This window comes from Chelonia mydas, chromosome 14 (assembly GCF_015237465.2).
Source record: "Chelonia mydas isolate rCheMyd1 chromosome 14, rCheMyd1.pri.v2, whole genome shotgun sequence".
Lineage (NCBI taxonomy): Eukaryota > Metazoa > Chordata > Testudines > Cheloniidae > Chelonia > Chelonia mydas.
This window is the reverse complement of record NC_051254.2, coordinates 29950049-29974208: the sequence shown is the minus strand read 5'-3', so window position 1 is coordinate 29974208 and position 24160 is coordinate 29950049. Positions and strand designations below refer to the sequence as shown.

Genomic DNA, 24160 nt, shown 5'->3' with positions numbered 1-24160 from the left:
GGTTAAGCTGGAATCAGTGTTTCACAGGCCTGATTCTCATTTACACTAAGGCCTGGTCTACTTTTGAAAATTAGTTTGTCATAATTACATCACTCAGGGGTGTGGAAAATGGTGTAGTTAAACCAATCTAAGTCCCCCTGTAGACAGCGCTAGGTCAATGGAAGAATTTTTCCCATCAACCTAGCTAGCGCCTCTTGGGGAGTTGGATTACCTACACTGATGGGAGAATCCCTCCTGTTGGCATAAGTAGCGTGTACACTGAAATGCTGCAGCAGCACTGCTGTGCCACTATAGTATTTTAAGTGTAGACAAGCCCTACGGCTACTTTCGCAGCGTAAAGGGGTCTTAGTGCCAGCAGTGTTGCCAGCTCTCATGATTTTATCATTTGTCTCATGATATTTCATGGGTTTCTTAAAGCCCCAGCTCCTGGAATGATGTGATGTGGTAAGACTCTCGGCTTTTGTTTTCTAAAGTAAAGAAATTTCTACACCTCATGACTGGAGAGAAAAACTTGAAAACGTGACCCAAGTGCAGCCTAAAGGTCTGAAAAAAACAGAAGGCAAATAAAAAGAATCCAATGTTTATTATTAACTATTATTTTGGTTTTTAAATTTCATTATTTTTAAGGCCATCTCATCATTTTTTGTTGGCCTGACTCATGATTTTTAAATACTTTGACTATAGTGTGCCAGTGAGAATTTAGACCTTAAATCTCTATCATTTACCCATGGAAAGCACCTTAAAGGAGTGTCACCATTTGTCTAAAATAGCACAGTCAAGAGAAAGGGAAATAGACTGAGAGGGCAAGGTATGAGAATGCACATGGAGGCAGTCTATGGGCCAGCCCCCTTGAACTGGGGGTAAACTGAAAAGATAAAGGAGAATGTGCATTTTTATATTTAGGTCCTTAGAGCCTTAGCTGAAGAAGACAGGCTAGAAAACATAAACTCATCAATGTCAATACAGGATTGTGCAGCCTTTTATTTTATTTAAAGTGATTTTTTTAATGTGGTATTACACATGGGTTAGGCTCTGGTGGCTACAGTTTCAAGCTCAACAGAGTGAAAGTCACCTCTGCTACTTGCTTCGGATTTAGAGTCTCTAGGTACACATAAAGACCAAGGATAGCGATCACACAGACATTTACACATACGAGGCCTTGTCTGTTTTACAAGTTTTATTAAAGTTACAATTAAAATTATGATTACCCAAGCATATAGAGATTCTATACAAACCTGATAGATCTATCTATCTGTTTGGTGTGTGACAGATCCCGGATGCACAAAGCTCACACTGTGGTTCCCATAGAGGAGGCTGCCCAGGAGTACAAGGTAGGTAATCACTGCCAGTCTAATTCATTCTAATAGAATTTTAATTACAGGTTAATTTCATCACAACTTGGTGATCACATTTAATTTCTCTCTTCCACAGCTATTGATGTAACTGCATCATTCAGCTCTGTAAAGCCTTCACTGTATGAAAAAATTATATGAAAAGAAATGTACAGGGCAAAGTGGCAAAAGAGGCAAAAACAAAGGCACTAAAGATCACAGATGTGGGAAACATTTCTCTGGGAAGCTTTGAAGCAATTTTGAAACCAATTCCCACTGGTGAGATAAGGAATCTTACAGCCCAACTGGAACTGTTAAATGACCAGTGAGGTTTAAATCACATGAGCTGCAATCTATGTGAGAGTGTTGCCTTCAGAGTGGAGAATGGGATGTTACAAGCTGTTGTTATTATTACTGATGTGTGTCTGTGAAGCCAAAAATACAGTTCCCTTAAAGCAATCCAGCCTAGGGCTCCCACCCAGACACCTAAGTCAAATATGATGAGGATCACTGAAGATCTTATTCATCGTATAAGACAGTTCTACCAATCCAAAGGGATCAGACACGTCACCCACCAGGTCAATGAATATTTCAGATCTTACCCAAATACACGCTTATAGCCAATTCTTATTAACTAATCTAAGATTAATTGAAAAAGAAAAGAGAGAGAGTGTTGTGATTAAAGATCATTATACATGCAGATGTTCTTAGGTCAGTTTCATAGTAGAGGTGGTGAGCTGTTGACTTATAAAAAGTTCTTTCAGAATCAGTTCCAAAGGTTATCGTTCAATAGGAAATCCCTGTGTAGAGTGTTTAAATTCTTCCATGAGAAATAGCAGGGTAATCCAGGCTGTAGCTGTAGCTCAGTCTTGCAACTCAAAACTTCCCATGGTAAAGTCCAAGCAGACTTGAGATGAAAGAATTGGGGCCCTAGAGTATTTTATAGATGTCTGGCAGGCTACCATAGTCTTTTGATAGCAGTTAACCCAGCCGGGATTCCTTGGGTGAAGAATAAGTAATGTACATTGTCCTTCGATGTAAAACCTCCCATTTCCTATGTATTCACAGGTAATTAGTTGCATTGATTAGCATAAGGCTATTAACTATTCAAAGGTAGTTTGCTACAAACTTTAAAGAGAAATAAAGACAATGATGTCATTACACCCAGTTTTCATCTAAATGCATGGGTGGCGGCTATGATAGGCCAGGGGAGGCTAAGCCTCCCCAAACAGCCACTGACCTGCTGCCTTTGCGAGCGCAGATGCTTGGGCCATGGCCCTGCCTGCACTCCATCCCAAGGCCCCATCCCTTTGATCTCTGACTCAATAGATCATAGAAACAGACAGGAAAAGAAGTTTCGTATCTACCAGCTAATCAAATCATATTGTGAAGCTTCTAACAGACAAAGGAAAGAACAGATAAATATAGTTAGTATTTACTTCTAATTCTCTAAAAATACAGACTTGCATTTCAAACACTCTAGTCTGCTAACATGGCTTTGAGAACTATCCACAAGAAATGGCCCTGATTACCATTTCTATACTTTTCTAGTATCTCTTTAAAGGTTGAATTTGGGTCAGTTAGCCTGCTGGTTGTTTAACCCTCGCGGGCTCAGTGTCACAATATCACAATATTTATTATTGTTAATAATATTTGCATCACAGTATCCACTATAGACCTCAAAAAAGATCTGGCATCACAAAACACAGTGAGGGTTTCCCTGAGGGGTTTTCAGACTAAATAGACAAGACAGACAAAGGGTGGGAAGGGGAAACAGAAGCACAGAAATGGGCAGTGACTTGCCCAGGGTCACCCAGCAGCAGACCCAGGAAGATACCCCACATCTCCTAAGTCCCAGACCAGTGCCCTAACCACTAGACTGTAATTAAGAAAGGCCAGAAAAGAACCCTTGAGAAAGGTCCCAAGTTCATCAGGATACTGAGGTTTCCCACTAGGATTCTGAATTCCTGCTCCCTGAGTGGTTAAACCCAGGTACCAGCCTGCACTAGTGGGGTTCACTGAGCTAAATACTGTGTGGACCTTGAGTCCACACACAAAAGGGCTCCAGATAGCGTATTACCAGATAATAATACTGGCCCTTTGGTCATAATTAGGTTATGTATCTCCAGATAGCGTATAGCTCAGGGGTCGGCAACCTTTCAGAAGTGGTGTGCCGAGTCTTAATTTATTCACTCTAATTTAAGGTTTTGCGTGCCAGTAATACATTTTAACGTCTTTAGAAGGTCTCTTTCTATAAGTCTATAATATATAACTAAACTATTGTTGTATGTAAAGTAAATAAGGCTTTTAAAATGTTTAAGAAGCTTCATTTAAAATTAAATTAAAATGCAGAGCCCTCCGGACCGGTGGCCAGGACCCGGGCAGTGTGAGTGCCACTGAAAATCAGCTCGCGTGCCATAGGTTGCCTACCCCTTGGTATAGCCAAATACCATTGGGATTAGACTGAATTTCAGCAGAAATGATGACAGGGTGGGGCTGACCAGTGTCAGTCTGAGCTGTTTTATTGTGTATGTGGGAAGACCAACCAATGTGGTTCCATTAGTCCCACCAGTCAGCCTTTTGAAATCTCCCAAAATCCACTGCTTCTGGGCACTTTGCTTTGTAGGCTAGCTACCCAGAAGGCATTACAAATGAGAGTGTTTAGGACCGCACTTGGTCAAACCCCAACTATTCCTAACACAAATCAGCATGGCTAATGTAGTTTGTCCTAGAGCTTAGACCAGTTCTGTCCAACCACTGCCATCCCCAGAAGTTCAGGGCTGAAGTTCAATGGGAGTTGGGCTCCTTTGAGTATCCCAGCCCATATTTCTAGCCCTGGTGCCTTCTGGGATTTTTATCACTTTATAAGTTAAACCATCTCAAAAATAAAAGGAGTACCTGTGGCACATTAGAGACTAACAAATTTATTGAGCATAAGCTTTTCGTGAGCTACAGCTCACTTCATCGGATGCTACTCTGAAACATCTCAAAAATGGGTTTATTGATTCACCACCATGTGACTCCAGTTTCCTGCTGGTTTAACGCAAGGGGAAAAGAGGACAAATAATTCCAAAGACTGAATATAAAACACTCACAGTCTCAGTTAGTTTTATTTCCTTGGTGTTTCTGCTGTCATATACCTTGTAGGGCCAACAGTCATCTACAGCATCTCGGGTGGAAAAACAACTCAACCCACCCCTTCGCAAACACTCTCATCCCTCAAAATATAAACAACCATATCATTTATATTTCTTCAGGAAAAGATCCAGGCCCATTTGAAGACACTAAGGAAAGAGAGAGAAAAGCTCTTGGGATTTAAAGTGACTGGAGAGGAGAAATTCCAGGAGTATCTGGTAGGTGTCCATTGTTATGAACCTGCAGGGACTTGCAGTGGGAGGTCTGTTTGGAGACAGAGTCCTCTGTGGCCTCGGGGAATGTGGGCTTCTTTCTGTTTCTTCATGATCACAGATTGCTGTGTTTGATTCATGTGTGTGCGCACACATACGTAGACAGGGCCTGAGAAACCCTCTCTCTTGAGCAGGACAACATCATATTCTGCAGAATCTAAGCTCCCATTCCAATTAATGAGTTAATGTCTAGCCTTTGTGGCTTTCACAAAATGCCTCCCAAGGTGAACTGACTATGTCTCAGGCAGAGTCGTCTGCCCATGTCTGCAGTTATTTCTCACATTGTTTAATTCTTTTTTCTCTCCAGCATATCTGTCAATGTAGTGCTGAGTTCTGCCTTCTGCTGCTCTGGATCACGATAGGCATGCGCCTCTGATAACACAGTGTTCTGACCATGTCAGACATGGAAACATTACATTAAGAGATATCAGGGCCAAATAGGAAGGTGTTAGAAAATCCTTTCCCTAGAAACCCCAGGGAATAGTCAAGTATCAGACGTCTTTGCGTTTGCAAAAAAATTCTCTCACCAGCATACTCAGCACTCTGTGAAAGGATCCTAGACTATGTCCCATGCCTGCCCTTTCCTTTTTTTTTAAACAGATACAGACGCAAACCGAGAGGCAGAAGATTGTGTCTGAATTTCAGCTGCTGCGGCAGTTCCTGGAGGAACAAGAGCGACTCCTGTTGGCCCAGCTGGAGAAGCTGGACAAGGAGATTGTGAAGATACAGAATGAAAATATCACTAAATTCTCTGAGGAGATTTCCCGTCTCAGTGAGCTGATTAGTGAGATGGAGGGGAAGTGTCAGAAGCCAGCCAGTGAATTTCTGCAGGTGAGACTGTGTTAGAAACATCCCAGATCCCAACACAGGGACAGGACAGCTCCTGAATCATGAGCACAAGAGTCCAGCTGTCAGAGATCACAGTGTAATTCAGTGTGTGCATTCCTGAAATGTGAATTATTGTTGCTCTTTGAAGAGTTACAGACTCCTTTATGTTAGAGATGACATTAGCTCAGCCAATGCACGGCCCTGAGGCCAGGGCAGTGCCTCTTTTCCCCATATGTGCAAAATCCTTTCACTGGCTTCCCCAGAATGTGGCAGGTGGTACTGAGATTGTTTTTCTGGCTCTCTCCCCTCTAGGATTTCAAAAGCACCTTGAGCAGGTATGTGGTTCTCAATCACTCCCCCTTATGCTTTACGATGTTGGGAAAGGGCTTGGAGACCATATTAACACCACATCTCCCCAGGGCTCTACAGCAAAATGTGTGGTGCAGGGTCACATTTGGACACAAATCTCTCTGATTAACTTAATCCTGAGATTCAAATCCTGTTATACAAGCCTCTAGAATGATCTATTCAGTGGGAAAAATGTATCTGAAATATTTTCTAGAGATGCTACATCAGAGGGGGACAGGCTGCCTCAGGATTCTGGGGGTGGAATATGGTTCTTTCACCCCCAGGGCACTGGGTAAAATCATGCACCGGTCAGCAGTGATCAAGAGTCTTTACCACCTAAGGACTCTTTGGAGACCTGTGTGGAATGAGCTGGTTTGGGGGGAACTGAGGTCTCAGTCTTGTTCCTGAAGAAAGATCCCATAACACTATACATACAAGAGAGATGGGAACATACCAGTATTAGTGCATGGAGACCAAAGAGAGAACTGGCCATCAAAACTTGATTCCTCTTTTATCCTCAGATCTGCTCTGTCCAGGCCAGAGTTGAAGAATATGAATGGGGCCTTTGCAGGGAAGGCTGTACTGCCATGCCCTATTCTACACCTGCTCTGAGGCTGGGGGAAGTGGAGGAATTTTAATTCCAGGCACCTTAGAGCGGCAACTTCCCCTAGCAAGGAATTACAGTGAGTTAGTAATAATGTGAAATTCTTTCTCTCTCCAGGTGTGAGAAGGGGAAGTTCCAGCAGCCAGTGGAGATTTCTCCTGAGCTGGAAAAGAGACTCAAGGATTTCGCCCAGAAAAATATTGCTCTAACGGAGACCGTGAGGAAGTTCAAAGGTACCAAGAAGGGATCTAGGAGGGGAAATGAGGGTGTGTCTCTGAGGCTGTGGGAGGAGATGGTCTCTGACTCTTTGGTCATAATTAGGTTACGTATCTATGTAATAAAAAGTGGAAAGTAGACAAACTAAGCAGATGTTGTTGCAGAAGCCCAGGCATGAGGATTTCTCACATTGATTCACTCTATCAGTTTTGGTACAATCATTAATGTAAAAATACAGCAAAATTTAGGATACCTCAGTTTCTCTCTCCCAACTAGAGAACTGCAGGGCATGTGCTCCTGCTCTGTCTAGCATCCACAGCTGCAGCTGGAGTCAGTAGGATCTGCAGGTGCCCAATGCCACTGAGAACCAGACTCCAGGTGCCTAAAGATTGGCACCCGAAATTTAGACCCTAAATTAAAGGCACTTCTGAAATGTGGATCCAGTCTGTCACTGTGCTCTGGCAGGTCGTGAGGGTCAAAGGGGTTGTAGGGAAGGTGTACACCTTGGAGAATCTCTCCAGCACAGGAGCCTCTTGTGCCTACTCCACAGCAGCTGCAGGTGTAATGTTGACAGACCCCAGTCGTTGGGATCAGACCTGGGATTTCTCAAGTTTAGTGTATGAGCCTCTGTTGGATGAGCTAAAAGCCACATGACTGTAGCAGATTCAGCAATCTCTAGATGGTCTAGGTGCTACTACAGGGAGACAGAGCACCACACCAAGCAGGTGTGGGTTATACAGGCAGAGCAGTGTTCCTGGGAGAATGGGGAAAGTGGAGTTGTTGAGGGCAGGGCAGAGGAGAGAGGGGTGGAGTAGGGATAAAGGGGTGTGGCCAGGGTAAATTTGTGCCTCTGATACTCTGCTCCTGTCAAAGCCATATAAGGGCCAGTGAAATAGCAACTGTAGCTAGACCTCAGGACTTCCATAGCCTATACCAAGGTCTGCGCTAGTCCCTGAAGCCACGAATAGGAGAACCACAAATTCGTTCCCTTCTGTCTCTTTACCAATGCAGGGTGGATCAGGCCCATTGAGCCAATCCTCTCCCTGCCTCAATTTCCACATCTGTAAATAATTTTGTTATTTGTATTTCAGTCTATGAAGGATGAGAGCCCCACTGTGCTGAGCTCTGTACAGATACTGAGTAAATAGACACGAAAAGCTTAGAAATCAAGGCCCTAATCCTGCAAAGTCTCAGTATCCCAGATCTCAAACAGACCAAAGTGGGTAAACTTACATTCATGCTAAAACCTTTGGAAGATCTCAGTCTAATTTATGACAAAATGCAAAAGGAGAATGAGATAAACCAACTGGGGTCTGGAGGATGAGGGAACAGGAAATCTGTCTTCCACATCGTATCTCCTTGGGTGGCTTTGAGCTTAATGGATGTTGGTTCTGTTGATTTGAGATAGCTGAATGAAAGAGAAAATAGAATGTTTCAGATTACCTTTTTAAACACAGATCTGCGTGTGTCTCTGTCTCAAACTGTTTCTCTTTGATAATTAAAACAGAGATATGACAGTTAAGAGTGAGGATGTCGCTATAAATATGATAGCATGAAATCTCATCTCTTTTATCCTTTCCTGCTCCAGACATGCTGCCCTCTGAAGTAGAGACAAGAAGAGGGAAATCCCTAGGATCATACAGACCAGGTGAGATTTTGCAGATTACCATTCAATGAAGAGAAAAATCCTGTGAAAACATAAACTTGTAGCTAAACTTACCAAACTTTCATTTAAAAGAAAAAATGTATGAAAACAGTTTTATAAACAAATAACTAAAGGTACAAACCAAACCAGCACTGACCATGACACACAACCCTAAACATTAAAAACACAAACATGAAATACTGAGGAGATCCCAAGATGAAGTTACACAAACAATCCTGACACCAACATTAGCACTGAATCCATGCACCCATTGATGAACAGAAACACTCTCACTGACCAATGAACGTCCTTAATCCTCACGCTGGCATTTCCATACATGTCCATGTGCCTTTGAAATATTCAGTTGAGAGGGTCAGTACCGGGATTACCATGATGCCGGGCCCAGAGTCAGAAGGGGCCCTGGCCATCCCGATCCCCCAGCCAGCTGAGCCGGCCAGGAAAGCTGCCCCTGCCCCTGCTCCGCCCCCGCCCCTGCTCCACCCAAGCCCTGCCCCCACTCCACCCCTTCCCCCGAGTAACCTCCTGGGGGACTGCAGCAGAGGTTGGGCACACCCTGCACTCACCAGGCAGCAGGAAGTGGAGCGACCCAGCCCCAGCCTGCTCCACGCCACCGGTGAGTGCTGGGGGGCGGTTCCCCCCTCCCCCAAAGTCCGGGAGCCAGGGGAGGAGAGCAGAGCAGGCTGGGGCTGGGTCACTCCACTTCCCACTACCCCGTGAGTGCGGGGTCGGGCCCACCCTGCAATCACTGGGTGGCACGAAGTGCAGTGACCCGGCCCCAGCCCGCTCCACTGGCTCATGCCGGGGGGCGGTTTACCCCCTGCCCCGCAAGCCTGGGAAGGAGATGGAGCGGTGGAGAGGGGGCATGGGATGGGGAAGAGAAGGGGATGGGGGAAGTGGGGGCAGGGGAGAAGGAAGGGGGTGGGATGGGGAGGAGTTGGAGTGGTGGGGAAGAGGCATGGGATGGTGAAGAGATGGGGATAGGGGAAGCAGGGGCAGGGGGAAAGAGGCAGTGGGGAAGGAAGCGGGAGGAGATGGAGCAGTGGGGAAGGGTATGGGATGCGGAAGAGAAGGGGATGGGAAAGCAGAAGGGGTTGGGATGGGGAGGAGATGGAGCAGTGGGGAAGGAGCATGGGATGGGGAAGAGAAGGGGATAGGGGAAGCAGGGGCCCAGCATGTGGATCCCCTTGGCAGCAGCTGGGGCTCCCCTGTTAAGCAGGCCCATCAAACCCTCACCCTGACAAGCCCCACCTCTCCTGCATCTGTACCACCCTGATGAGCCTCCCCAGACACCCTCCCCACTGAGCCCCAACCAGCTACACCTAGATCCCCACCCAAATGAACCCCACCTCCCCTGCACCCAGACTCCTCTCCCTCACCCCCCGCTTAGCTCCAACCACTTTCACTTGGTCCCCCCTGCAGACTCCCATTGCCCCTGCACCTGGAACTTCCCTGTGCATCCAGATCCTCCACTGAGCTGCCTGCACCCAGACCACCCCACACAGAACCCGCTTACCCCCATCTGGATCCCCCCACACTAAGTCCCTCTGCACTTGGATCCTGCTGCCAGGCTGAGCCTCCCTGCCCACATCTGGTGTGCCTGGCGTGAAAGGGGCAGGGCCCCAGAGTGTTTCTGTGGCAGGCATGGCCCTTTTGCTGTGTCAGGGTCAGGTTCAGCCTCACTGCCACCCTGTCCCAGGGGTGCGGGGGAGGCTGCAGGGTGATCTCCCACCTCCATGCAGCCAGTGGCCTGTGCTCCCCACTGCCATGGTGGAGCTTCCACATTCATTTATTGTAAAAAAAAAAAAAAATAGCAGAATTTTAAAGTATTATGCACAGAATTTGATGCAGAATTTCCTCAGGAATATGGGGTGCTGTACAGTTGTGATGGTGGGACTGTGAATGGGGTGCTGGACAGTAGGGAGCATTGTATAAGTAGGAGCATTGCCAGCAGATAGAGGGGCGTGATCATTCCCCTCTTTTCGGCATTGGTGAGGCCTCATCTGGAGTACTGTGTCCAGTTTTGGGCCCCACACCACAAGAAGGATGTGGAAAAATTGGAAAGAGTCCAGCGGAGGGCAACAGAAATGATTAGGGGGCTGGAGCACATGACTTATGAGGAGAGGCTGAGGGAACTGGGATTGTTTAGTCTGCAGAAGAGAAGAATGAGGGGGGATTTGATAGCTGTTTTCAACTACCTGAAAGGGGGTTCCAAAGAGGATGGATCTAGACTGTTCTCAGTGGTAGCAGATGACAGAACAAGGATGAATGGTTTCAAGTTGCAGTGGGGGAGGTTTAGGTTGGATATTAGGAAAAACTTTTTCACTAGGAGGGTGGTGAAGCGCTGGAATGGGTTACCTAAGGAGGTGGTGGAATCTCCTTCCTTAGAGGTTTTTAATGCCCCGCTTGACAAGGCCCTGGCTGGGATGATTTAGTTGGGGACTGGTCCTGCTTTGAGCAGGGGATTGGACTAGATGACCTCCTGAGGTGCCTTCCAACTCTGATATTCTATGATTCTAGGAGATCTGTGGGTGGGGGATCTGGGTAGGGTGTATGGTGTGCAGGGTGCTGTGCAGTTGTGGTGGGAGCTCAGCAGGAGAGGTCTCTGGGCAGGGGTGCTGGGCATAGCAGGTCCGGGGGGACTGGGCATAGGGATCTGTGGGGGAGGTCTCTGGGCAAGGAGGCGCTGGGCATAGGGATCTGTGGGGGAAGTCTCTGAGTGAGGGGGTGTTGGGCATAAAGGCAGGGCACTGGGCAGGGGGGCAGTGTGGAAGGGGGACGCTGGCTGGGTGGGCCAGTGTGCGTCTAGCAGTTGTGGGTTTGTAAACAGTGCCCTTGTGCTGGGCTGAATGGGAATGCTCCCGCTGTGCCCCATTACCCCCAAGCGGCCCCTCGCTCTGTGGACCACACCCCATCACATGTCCTATTTCCCCAATGGGGGCCCACAAATATGTTTGGTGCCAGGCCTACAAAAAGTTAATCCAGCCCTGGAGAGGGTTGCCACATTCCTCTGCATTCCCCCATGTGAGAGGCTCTCTCCCATTGCTCTTCACCAGCATCCCATCTTTCTCTTCAGCTGGGCTGGGCTGAGATCTCCCATTTGAGCTGGTTCCTTCTTCCTATGTTAGAGATACGGTCCCTCTCTGATGCTGCCACCTCCTCCCTTCTCTCTGGGCTGGGGAAGGAGCTACTCCGCCCAATGCCACCTCCTGGTTACCACACTCTGGTCTTCAGTGGTTCTTCCCCAGTCCCCACCCACTTTTCTTCTCCCAGGCCAGGGAGAGAAGCATGGTCTCAGTGTACAGCTACACCCTGGGTTTACATCTGTTGCCTCCCTCCTCCCACCCCCCTCCCTGCAACTTCAGGTTCAGACCTTCCTCTCTAACCCTCAGAGGAGCAGCCCCAGCAGGGAGATGCAGCTGGGAAAGTGGGAGAGAGGCAGTTTCTGCAGCCCCACTGCAGCTCCCAGCAGCCGAGGGGAGGAACTGCTAGGGCATCTCTGCTTGGGCTCAGGCACTTGGGGCAGAGAAGCAGCTCCCCAGGCTGGCGTTGTAAATCAGAGAACACGTGCTCTAATATCTGTGACTTTTCCCCCGGAAAAGTGGGGGATCTCTGGGTTCACACACCCAGGGTGAGCTCTGGGGGAGATTTTTCTTCAACTAACAGAAAATTCCCATGAAAACAACTCTCCCCCACACCAGTAACCAGACACATTCTCCCTGCCCAGCTCCAGAACCCCTTAATTGTGATCTGAGAATTTATATTGTCATTGACAAGCCTTTCCAATATTCAATCCAGGGTAATCAGTGGAGAGATCTCTCTCCTCATGGCTGTCACATACTCTCCCTTTCACCTGGGGGGAGACCCTGCCCCCGAATCTTCTCCAGCATTCTACCTTTCCTTTGGACAAGGCTGGGCTCTGCCATTGGATCTGCTTTGTGGATTGGGGAGATGGTGTCTCTCTAGTGCTGCCACCTGCAGCCCTCCCTTCTCTCTGGACTGGGAAAGGGGCTGCCCAATGTCACCTCCTGCTTCCTGCTCACTGGCCTGGAATCATTGGCTCTTCCCCAGTGCTGCATCTTCATCTCTGCTCCCTCTCCTGGGATACAATTTTGGGAGGGAACTTCCCTTTGGCGTTCAAAGCTGGTAACTGCATCTCTAACCCTCCTAATTCAAAGCTTTTTGTACCTTTTTTGCTGTGTCTCTGCCACTGGGAATGAAGCAGTCCCAGCTACAGAACAGGGAGCTGCAGCCTTTATAGCCAAATAAGAAGATGCAAAAGTGGCTCCCGTTGCCGAGGCTGAGGAACTGCAGTGACACCTCTGCTCAGTCTCAGGTGCCTAGGGCAGAGGCAGCTCCCTGGGATCCAGGACTGTCCCAGCCAGAACAGGGCTGCTGGGAAGTGTGAGAAAAGGTCCCAGCCTCCCCCATGGCTGAGCTTTGCCCCTAACGCTCTGATTCTCTCTCTCCCCAGTGAATGTGACTCTGGATCCAGACACGGCTCATCCCCAGCTCGTCCTGTCTGAGGATCGGAAAAGTGTGAGATGGGAAGACACACGAAAGGATCTGCCCAAAAATCCTGAGAGATTTGACTCTGACATTTGTGTGCTGGGGTTTGAGGGATTCACCTCGGGGAGACATTGCTGGGGGGTGGAGGTGGGCAATAGGGGATACTGGGCTGTGGGAGTGGCCAAGGAATCTGTGAGGAGGGAGGGAGGGATCAGCCCTACCCCTGAGCAGGGAATCTGGGCAGTGGAGCGGTGCTGGGATCAGTTCCAGGCTCTCACTTCCCCTCGCACTCCTCTACCTGTGAGCTGGGTCCCCAGCAGGATCTGGGTTTGTCTGGACTGTGAACGGGGGCAGGTGACATTTTTCGATGCTGGTGACGAGACCCCACTGTTCACTTTCCCACTGGCCTTGGTCCCTGGGGAGAGAATCCGACCCTGGCTCTGGGTGGGGGGATCCCAGCTCAGACTGTGTCCCTGAGAGGGGTCGGGGAGGAGATATACCCTGGGGATGTGAAATTAGCATCTCTGGCCTCACACTTAGAATCATAGAATATCAGGGTTGGAAGGGACCTCAGGAGGTCATCTAGTCCAACCCCCTGCTCAAAGCAGGACCAATCCCCAATTAAATCATCCCAGCCAGGGCTTTGTCAAGCCTGACCTTAAAAACTTCTAAGGAAGGAGACTCCACCACCTCCCTAGGTAACGCATTCCAGTGTTTCACCACCCTCCTAGTGAAATAGTGTTTCCTAATATCCAACCTAGACCTCCCCCACTGCAACTTGAGACCATCACTCCTCGTTCTGTCTGTCATCTGCTACCACTGAGAAGAGTCTAGATCCATCCTCTTTGGAACCCCCTTTCAGGGAGTTGAAAGCAGCTATCAAATCCCCCCTCATTCTTCTCTTCCGCAGACCAAACAATCCCAGTTCCCTCAGCCTCTCCTCATAAGTCATGTGCCCAGCCCCCTGATCACTTCCTTTTTTCTATGACCCTGGAAGTCTCCTGTCTTCCTGCAGACTTTCTACCCTGCAGTCTGTAGTGCCCTGGAGGCTCTGTGGGGTGCCTGACCTGTCAAACCATAGCGAGCAGGGGGTGATTGAGGTAGAGAAGACAATCTCATTGACCCAAGGATTTTGTAGCCTTTTTGTCACTGTCCTCTCTGGCGCAGGAAGTCAGACTGTGGCACTGAGACATGGTGGGAACAGCCCACTGGGAATAAAAAATGGGCTTCTCTAGCCTAAGTCATCTTAGTGTCTGTGATCATGGAGGACTCTCATCTACCTACCCCCTGGCTCATCTCTTTGACCCTGGAGAACATCTGTCCACCCAACCACGAATACCTCATCTCTATGACACTCCTGCCTCCTCCCCCTGTGCAGCCCTAGGAATGGGAAGGGGGAGGGGTTGAAGAACCTCTGGAGCAGCAGGAGGAGAAGAGGGACCCTGATGGGGCAGACGTGGGGGCTGCAGGATCAGAACTGATGGAGGGTCAGGAGTGACGTGGGGGCTGGGGCTCTAATTACCAGTTGGGCTGGGGGACAGGCAGATGTGGGGGGTGGCAGGGACACTGAACTAATTAATTGGGAGGTTTGAGGAGAAGCTGGAGACCCAGGGACTGGCGAGTGTGACCTCCAGGCCACCAGGGAAGGGATGCTATGGTGAGGAGGAGCTGCTGGGAGGTGGGGGGTCGGGGTGGGGGAGGAATGTTCTGACACTTTATGATATTATTGATACCAGTGTTATAAATTTAAAATGAATCTTACCAGATATGCCGTATAAGGTATCAATGAAAATGTTATGATTTGCCAAGTATGATAATCTTGTTTATATATTTGTATCATCATTGTACTGTGAATTACAAATGTATGTGATATATCTGTATTTCAAACTTGTGCTGTGTTTCTGGATGACACCCCTAGATAGATTTGCATCAGCACTAGCTAGCCTGTTCAAAGCCCCATCAAGAGCGGTCAGCTGTACAATGAACCCATTGAAAGAAGCCAGGGGCTTCACCTTATGTGTCAGCAGGACTTGTAGGGGCAGGCCAATTAATAGGGAACTCTAAGACTTTTCTATGCCCATGTGCTGTGGCTATGTTTGGGACAAAGGATGTACAAGCCACATGGGAAAGGATATTAAAGACAGTTGCATCTTCCCAATTTTGTCTTCAGTCCTGCTTCTCAAAACCTCTGGAATAACTGCTCAACGAACTGAAGCTCTGAAAAAAGGACTGAATCATAGAATCATAGAAGATTAGGGTTGGAAGAGACCTCAGGAGGTCATCCAGTCCAAAGCCCTGCTCAAAGCAGGACCAACACCAACTAAATCATCCCAGCCAGGGCTTTGTCAAGCCGGGCCTTAAAAACCTCTAGGATGGAGATTCCACCACCTCCCTAGGTAACCCATTCCAGTGTTTCACCACCCTCCTAGTGAAATAGTGTTTCCTAATATCCAACCTAGACCTCCCCCACTGCAACTTGAGACCATTGCTCCTTGTTCTGTCATCTGCCATCACTGAGAACAGCTGAGCTCCATCTTCTTTGGAACCCCCCTTCAGGTAGTTGATGGCTGCTATCAAATCCCCCCTCACTCTTCTCTTCTGCAGACTAAACAAGCCCATTTCCCTCAGCCTCTCCTTGTAAGTCATGTGCCCCAGCCCCCTGATCATTTTTGTTGCCCTCCGCTGGACTCTCTCCAATTTGTCCACATCCTTTCTGTAGTGGGGGGGCCCCAAATACAGTACTCCAGATGTGGCCTCACCAGTGCCGAATAGAGGGGAATAATCACTTCCCTTGATCTGCTGGCAATGCTCCTACTAATGCAGCCCAATATGCCGCTAGCCTTCTTGGCAACAAGGGCACACTGCTGACTCATATCCAGCTTCTCATCCACTGTAATCCCCAGGTCCTTTTCTGCAGAACTGCTGCTTAGTCAGTCGGGCCCCAGCCTGTAGCGGCACATGGGATTCTTCCTTCCTAAGTGCAGGAAGAACCTTGCACTTGTCCTTGTTGAACCTCATCAGATTTCTTTTGGCCCAATCTTCCAATTTGTCTCTGGACCCTAACCCTACCCTCCAGCATATCTACCTCTCCCCTCATCTTAGTGTCATCTGCAAACTTGCTGAGGGTGCAATCCATCCCATCATCCGGATCATTAATAAAGATGTTGAACAAAACCAGCCCCAGGACCGAATGACCCATCCAAGCTGTGGATGCGTTCCAGAGGGACTTTACTAGCCAGCAAACTCACTGCTAAGAATCTGATTTATGGACTCTGAAGTCTAACGTATGTATCTGACTTCTTTGACATTTAATAACATTCTTCTTTTCTTTTCATCCATAATAAAATCTTCAGTTTTAGATACTGAAGGTTGGCTGGCTGCGTGGTATTTTGGGCAAGATCCAAACTAGGGAGAGAAGAAAGGAAAGGAAAAAAACCCAGGCAATAATGAAGTAAAACAAAAGTAAACAGAGAAGCCTGGGGAAAGGAGTATGGTGGTGGGGAACTGATGAAAAGAGTGAAAACAAAGCAATCCTGAGAAGGGAAAAACTAAGGGGGAAGCACAAGGGGAAGGGATAAACTCAGGGATGAGAACTGGAAACACAAGTTGGAATGATCTGTGATAAGGAGTAAAGGAGATTTAACAGGAGACAGAAAAATAAATGGACGAAAAATGAGGGTAAGAGACAATGATGTGCAAAACTGGATGAAATGAAGTAAAGGAATCTCAGTCCCACCTGACACTCACACACGTGGGGATCCTGGAAAGGATTTTGCTAATGTGGTGGGAAAGGCCTTACTGAATGGAGGTATTTCCATTTCCAATATCTATGTGTCTGTAACCCTTCAAAGATCAATAGTCATTCACATATCAGGCATGCACACACTGAGTTACACTGCGATCTCTGACTGCTAGACTCCAGTGTCCACAATTCAGACACTGTCCTCTCCCTGTGTTGAGATCTGGGATGTTTCTAACAGTCTCATCTGCAGGAATTTACTCAGTGACTTCTGATACTTCCCCTCTAGTTCCCTGCAGCTCCCTGAGACAGGAAATCTCCTCAGAGAGTTTAGTGATTTATTTTCATTCTGGATCTTCAGAATCTGCTTGTCTATCTTGGCCAGCAGGAGTTGCTCTTGTACCTCAAGACACAGTCTTCTGCCTCTTGGTTTGTGTTTGTTTCAGTAAAAAGGAAAAAAAAATAGGGAAAGGGCTGGTCAAGGATATGGAGGGAGCTGGAGTCCTTTCATGGAGTGCTGAGTGTGTAGGTGTGTAGAATTTCTTTGCAAACCCTAACATTTTGGAAATTTGACTATACCTTGTGGATTCTCTCACACCTTTCTGTTTAGCCTCAAGCACTTTTCAGTGTAAAACTTGGAAACAAAAAGACATTTCAAACTGGAAAGCTGGGATCCTTGGGTTCAATCAGGTTGAAACAACATTTTAAAAATTTCAAAACTTAAAAATTCAAATAGGTGGTTTGTCAAACCAGCCCTGTTGTGTGAACAATTTGGTTTGATTTATCTGAAATTTTCAAGAACAAAAACAAGTTTAGTCAAAAAATTCCTGCTCAGCTGTACCCATGATGACCCCTTCCTTGGTCTCTTCCAAGCCCTGTTCCTGGGTTTCAGTAGCTGGACCCTGGACAGACCAGAAGGAGCTACAGAAAATAGATTTATGTCTCCCTTGATCCACAGACAGAAGCCTTCCCACAGCCCCTCTCCAGCAGAAGCAAGTCAGGACAGGCACTTTTGGTTGTGGGATCTGAGAGGATGACAAGCTCCTTGTCTTGTGGGGTGAGGGAAGGAGAGAGTTTGACAGCAGGGAGCTCAGGTCCCTTGTCAATGAAGGTGGGTGTGAGATGTGGCGCTGAGAGGAGGAGGCACAGCTGGTTCTCCAATATTCACCTCCCTCATCCTCACTCTCCATGGATGGAGTCTCACTGCACAGGCTCTGCAGTTCAGCCACCCATCTTCACCCCTTTCTCTGAGTGGGAGATGCTGTCCCTGAACTTAGCTGTCTTCTCAGTCCACAGCTTCCCCAATGCCGGCTCTGTCTTTTCACCCCCTAGAGGCTGGTTTCTAGGCTATTCATGCCTGCTGTTCCACCTCCCCTCCCCTCTTCCTCTGGGAATGCAGAGTGCCCAGTGTAGCCTAGGAATGGCAAGGTCCAATTTCCCCTTACAGTGAAAAGGGAACCTGGTCCCTACTGGTGTTTGGGTCACAGATCCCACCTCCCAAATAAATCAGGAGATTAAAATGGCAGAAAATACCCTCCACATAGAAAGGGAACTTTTAAAAACTGATTTATTTACAATCAGGGAAACTGAGGCCTAACCCACATGGACAATGAGTCTTGCCTATTTGTGTGAATTTTAGTGGCTATGACTCAGCTGTTCCTCTCAACACCATAGTTGCCTGGGGTTTTCAGAATCCTCAGCAGTGATAATTTAACTGTTTCACTCCAGGTGGTGTCAGGAATAAATCAGTGGGAACACAGTGATTCCGTCTGATGAATGATTAATACAAGTATGTATGCTCTATCTAAAAGTGAAGTTTATCAGATTTAAGCACACACAGACATAAGCAATCGGTTTAGAACATCCCAGATATTTTCCTAAAATCTGAGAAGGTGTTGAGTAATTAATGGTAGGTCAGCACTGGACAAACGCTTCCCTTCCAGGGAAAAAGGTGTCAGAAAAACATCTCTCTTAGGATGGCTGCAGAGACTGCTCCAAAGTACATTCTATATCTAATCCTTTTTATAACTAACTTCTACAAAACACATAGGTCATAGTGACCTCTACTACATCATCACTTTTCCTAACAATTTTAGTCATAATAAACTTCTATATCAAAGGCACCCAAACTCCAAGGTTTCTGTCCACTTGTTTGTTTTCAGTCTCAAATGTTGACTTGTCTTTCCCATCCTCCCATTCTGATTAGCAGAAACTGCGGCTAGTTTTGACCTTACCTCTAAAAGCCTGCTTTCAAATTAACCGTTAGATATGTGTTCTATTTCACTAATTCATGGTGGCTGAATGCACATAATATGGCTGCAATAAGCTTGAACACATACTGGGGAACACACACTCCCCAAGTCCAGGGTAACACCATAACCACAGAGAGTGAGACCATTTGGCGTTAGCATCTAGCTGCTCTGTCACATACTCAGCGGAAACTGTGCCCACAGCCTGTGGTTGCTGAGTCATTGGCAAGCTCCAGGCAGATGAAGCAGGTTAGCTGAGTTTGGAGATTTTTTGCTGGATTCTCAGCAGCCCCAGTGCAGGGAAGAGAGGAGATAAGTTTAATTTTCCTCTTTCCACAAATGGGCTGTGCCCCTTGATCAACAGCATTTGGAGATTTCTGTGTGAGGGAGGCGGAAAGGGTCAGATTTACAAAGGGGACTCAGACTCAGCATTGCAGCACCTGCCGTCAGGTGCCCTACCACCCAGTGGAACCCCGAGCCTTGAGTTAGGCACCCAGGCTCCCTGTACAATGCATGGGGAGAGATAGGGGCCTAAGAATGGGATCCACAAAAGCCGGTGCTCTGAGCGGTAAGCTGCCTCAGCCAGACAATAGGACATGCCAAGGTCAGGGGTGTGTGGCCTAAGCCCCGTCCATTAAAGGGACTTAAGTGCCTGGTTCTGAACTGGAGGGAGGCAGCTCTCCCCATTTAGAATTCACAGCCATGAACTCTCCCCTGGGGTGAGGGTTCTAAGCCAGGTTAGCCCCTTCTCACAGGAAATGAGGGGGATGGTACCAGTGCCTGCCTTGTCCTCTATGGCCCAGCCATGAAGGCACCCAGCCAGGCTGTGGGGGACACAGCTTCAAATCCCTTCTCTCTCTGGTTTGGAGCAGGGGCCTGAGCTCAGGTCTCCCATCTCTGAGGGGAGTTCCTTGGAACTGGGCTCTGGGAGCTGGGACTTTCTCTGTCTCTCCTTTTGGAGCTGTTCTACTCTGGATAAAATAGTCATTGGAGCAGGGCCTGGAGCCTGGGTCTCCCCAGAGAGAGCACTAACCACTAGGTCAGAAATCACTCTCATTCACTTCCTGTTCTATGTGTCTCTAGAAACAGGAACCAGATGTACTTCAGACATGACAGATAGACAGCTGTTGTTCAGTTAAAGGCTCAGGTATTGCTATTGTTAAAAGTGTATGTTAACCCTTTGCTTGCTGAGAATTATTACCCTTGGCGTGTAGAAAGGAAAAAAAAATCCAAAATGTCTTTTCTTTCCTTTAATCACAGTGATAGAAAACAGCAGAGGTTTTTTTTGCAAACAAAGTTTCAGCCACAGTCTCTTCACCATAAATGAGAGCTTATCATCGCCCTTAATGTGAGCAGGCCACAAAGAGAAACTTCCCTTACTCACCAGCAGGGAGCGCTGGAGCCCTGAAGCCTCCACATCTCCCTTGCATTGCACAAGCTTGCTCCTGGAACTCCTCTGAGGGGACAGAGGGATCAGTGCAGCCTGCATCTGCGGTTCTGGCAGCACAGCCTCTGCACACACCATGCTCCTCAGGTCAGGCAGCAGGGCAGAGCAAAAGGTCCTCAGCAATGATCTCCATTCACTGCCTCCGGCATATCTCTCTTCCCCGACACAGAGCATGGAGATTCAGGGGTTTGGGACAGTGGGACAATGTCCCTGACAGACGCATGGAGCAGAAACTCCCATCCATAAGAATAACTCCAAGGAAATGCTTTGATGTGAAGTTTGCTGAGTTTCCATTTCCCTGCTGTATCTGGGAATAGACCATAGAACGGTTCACATTATCTGAATGGGCTCTGAAATCTTTGCTTAGGGAGAACTCCCATCGTAGCCACTTCTGTCTTATCCCACATTTACTGTCAGGAGATAGGAGCGGTGAAAGGGGGCACTAGCATGGGCTCTGAGGCTTGGTTCTGATGTGAAGTAAGAATAAATAAATGCAAAGTTGTCAGATTACATTTTTTTTAAAGTGACCATTCAATTTCTCCACCTGCAAACCCTTCTCCATGTGCATTAATTTGAACTCAAAGGGACAACTCACACACACAAAGTTCAGCATATTCTTAAGAGTTTGCAGAATCCTTATCCTCAAAACGAAACCTCCAACTAACATTGCAATTTTCAAAAGTACCTGAGGGAGCTAGGAGCATAAATCCCATTGACTTTGAATGGGACCTATGCACCAAACTCACATAGGTGTTGTTGAAATCCCACGCTTCGTACTTAATTAACCACAGACTAAAAAAAAAAAAGATAGTTTGGAGTGAAGGTTGTGGCTACATTTCTGTCGTTTGCTTCCTTTAGGGGCTGAGAGCTCCTGCAGCAGGGGACAAAATCACCTTACCTAGTACATGGGAGAGTGGGCGACACTAATTGTCACATGCACACATCCTGGGGATGGGCAGGGGGAGTTCAAATATCAAGAGACTGACCTAAAAACACACTATAATCTTTTATTAAAATATCATGATTCGGGGGCCAATCTCATGATTTTGGATCTCCTGAAGTTGGCAATACTGCATTCCTTATAGGCCCCTGAGCAGCCACACATGGACTTTCAGCCACTGCCCACATTGGGGAAGGGGGTTAATTAACCTGGGGGAGGTGCTGGGGAGGAAGCAGCTTTACCAGCTCAGAGCCCAAATAGACTCTTTTTTCACTTTAGTTCCCCACAAGAAAAGGAGCAGGGACCTGCAGAGATTGTGGGTGAGGGAGAGATGTTTGTGTCTCCATTCTCATATTTTCCTCCTCCAAAGGGATCTGTTTAGAAACAGCAGGGCCCAGGTGGAGAAGTTTATCTAGGGAACACAAACAGACCAGGAGAGAGGAAGGGCTGTGGGCAGCTGGGCCCGAAAGCTGAGCACAGAACATAACAGGGCATTCAGAGGCAGCCTGAGTATTTCAGACCAGGCCTGAAAAAATAATCTATTTTCATTCCCACCATGTCCTCAGTTCCTGTCCACTGTGATCACCTGACTCTGCACAGGGCTGGCCCAGTGACTGTGGGGAAGGTCAGTGAGATGATTATTAGACAAATTTTACTGGTGTGTTTTCACTGTGTGTAGCTTTGTCTTTATCCTCCTCTCTCAGGCTCTTAATGCAGAGAAAAAGGCTGGTCCGGTGTGTGACGGGTTTGGTCACAGAGACCCCCTTGGGACTGTCACCTGATGTGCTGAAATTACCTCTGTGCCCATTTTCCCTGCCAGCTTGGGACTTCCAGAACCCCGTCTTCTTCAGCCAGACATGCTAGCCTGCTGCAACACAGACCCAGGGTCTGGACCACACTCCCAAAGCTACAGGCTTTAAGTGCAAACTTCTCAGCAGGTTACCTATCTCCAGCACCCAGACAACCAGCTCCCAGTGGGATCCAAACCCCAAATAAATCCGTTTTACTCTGTATAAAGCTTATACAGGGTAAATTCATAAATTCTTCGCCCTCTATATCACTGATAGAGACATATGCACAGCTGTTTACTCCCCCAGGTATTAATCACTTACTCTGGGTTTATGATTCTATGTAATATCACAATTATATATAGATGAGGAATATGGGGGTTACAAGATGCTCCCACAAGGTATAGTATGTCACACCAAGTACTTATGGTTTCTCTCTCTCTCGTGTGGATTGTTTAATGTGAACCAAGGTTTGATCTTTGAATGAAACTTTTTTCACAGTTGAAGCATTTATAGATTCTGTCCTGTGTGAATTCTCCAATGTTTAGGAAGGAATGACCTGAGATTGAAGCTTTTCCCATCATCTAAGCATTTATGGAATCTCTCTCTTGTGTGAATTCATAGAATCGTAGAAGATTAGGGTTGGAAAAGATCTCAGGAGGTCATCTAGTCCAACCCCCTGCTCAAAGCAGGACCAACACCAACTAAATCATCCCAGCCAGAGTTTTGTTAATCCAGGCCATAAAAACCTTAACGGATGGAGATTCCACCATCTCCCTAGGAAACCCATTCCAGTGTTTCACCACCCTCCTAGTGAAACAGTGTTGCCTAATATCCAACATAGACCTCCCCCACTGCAACTTGAGACCATTCCTTCTTGTTCTGTCATCTGCCATCACTGAGAACAGCTGAGCTCCATCCTCTTTGGAACCCCCCTTCAGGTAGTTGAAGGCTGCTATCAAATCCCCCCTCACTCTTCTCTCTGCAGATTAAACATTTCCCTCAGCCTCTTCTCATAAGTCATGTGCCGCAATCCCCTGATCATTTTTGTTGCCCTCTGCTGGACTCTCTCCAATTTGTCCACATCCTCTCTGTAGTGGGGGGCCCAAAACTGAATGCACTACTCCAAATGTGGCCTCACCAGTGCCAAATAGAGCGGAATTGTCTGATGTCTAATAAGGTATTAGTTCTGACTGAATCTTTTCCCACAGTGGAGGCATTTTCACAGTTTCTCCCCCTTTTGGGTTCTCCCATGCTTAATAAGGCCTGTGCACTGACTGAAGCTTTTCCCACAGTCCAAGCATTTATAGGGTCTCTCCCCCATGTGGATTCTTTCATGGTTAATAAGGACTGAGCGCCGAATGACGCTTTTCCCACAGTCCAAGCATTTATATGGCTTCTCTCCTGTGTGGATTCTCCCATGGCTAATAAGATGTGAGCTCTGACTGAAGCTTTTCCCACAGTCCAAGCATTTATAGGGTTTCTCTTCCATGTGGGTCTTCTGATGTCTGATAAGGGTTGATGATTCAGTGAAACTTTTTCCACAGAGAAGGCATTTATAGGCATTCTCTCCTGTGTGGGTTCTCTGATGTGTAATAAGGGCTGATGTCACAGTGAAACTTTTCCTACACTCAAGGCATTTATTTGGCCTCTCTCCTGTGTGGATTCTCCCATGTCTAATAAGGGCTGAGTGATGACTGAAGCTTTTCCCACAGTCCAAACACTGAAAGGGTTTCTCTCCCATGTGGGTTCACTGATGTCTAATAAGGGCTGATGGTGCACTGAAGTTTTTCCCACACTCAAGACATTTATGTGGTCCCTCTCCTGTGTGGATTCCCCCATGGCTAATACGGCCTGAGTGACGACTGAAACTTTTCGCACAGTCCAAGCATTGATATGGCCTCTCTCTCTCTCTCTCTCTCTCTCTCTCTCCTGTGTGGATTCTCTCATGGCTAATAAGATATGAGTTCTGACTGAAGCTTTTTCCACAGTCCAAGCATTTATAAGGTTTCTCTTGCATGTGGGTCCTCTGATGTCTAATAAGGGTTGATGATTCAGTGAAACTTTTCCCACATTGAAGGCATTTATGGG

The 24160-nt window shown here is 47.3% G+C and overlaps 2 protein-coding genes across 3 annotated transcripts in view; one reads left to right on the top strand and one right to left on the bottom strand.

The window, feature by feature from the left end:
* Positions 1 to 24160, bottom strand: part of LOC119567445 (maestro heat-like repeat-containing protein family member 1) — an 850842-nt gene that overhangs the window by 393282 nt on the left and 433400 nt on the right. The gene's annotated exons all lie outside the window — the stretch shown is intronic.
* LOC114021372 (tripartite motif-containing protein 15) lies at positions 1225 to 14445 on the top strand. 2 transcript variants are annotated; one of them, XR_006285884.1, is made up of 8 exons: positions 1225 to 1331; positions 4589 to 4684; positions 5339 to 5569; positions 5879 to 5901; positions 6636 to 6751; positions 8323 to 8382; positions 12872 to 13439; positions 13876 to 14445. XR_006285884.1 is itself a non-coding variant. In XM_037913315.2 (7 exons), the coding sequence occupies exons 1-7, from the start codon at positions 1278 to 1280 to the stop codon at positions 13381 to 13383; spliced, it is 1092 nt and encodes a 363-aa protein (XP_037769243.1). In that variant the 5' UTR covers positions 1225 to 1277; the 3' UTR covers positions 13384 to 13565. The 2 variants fall into 2 exon arrangements, 1 of the variants encoding a protein (XP_037769243.1); XM_037913315.2 differs by lacking the exon at positions 13876 to 14445 and having other exon boundaries at positions 12872 to 13565.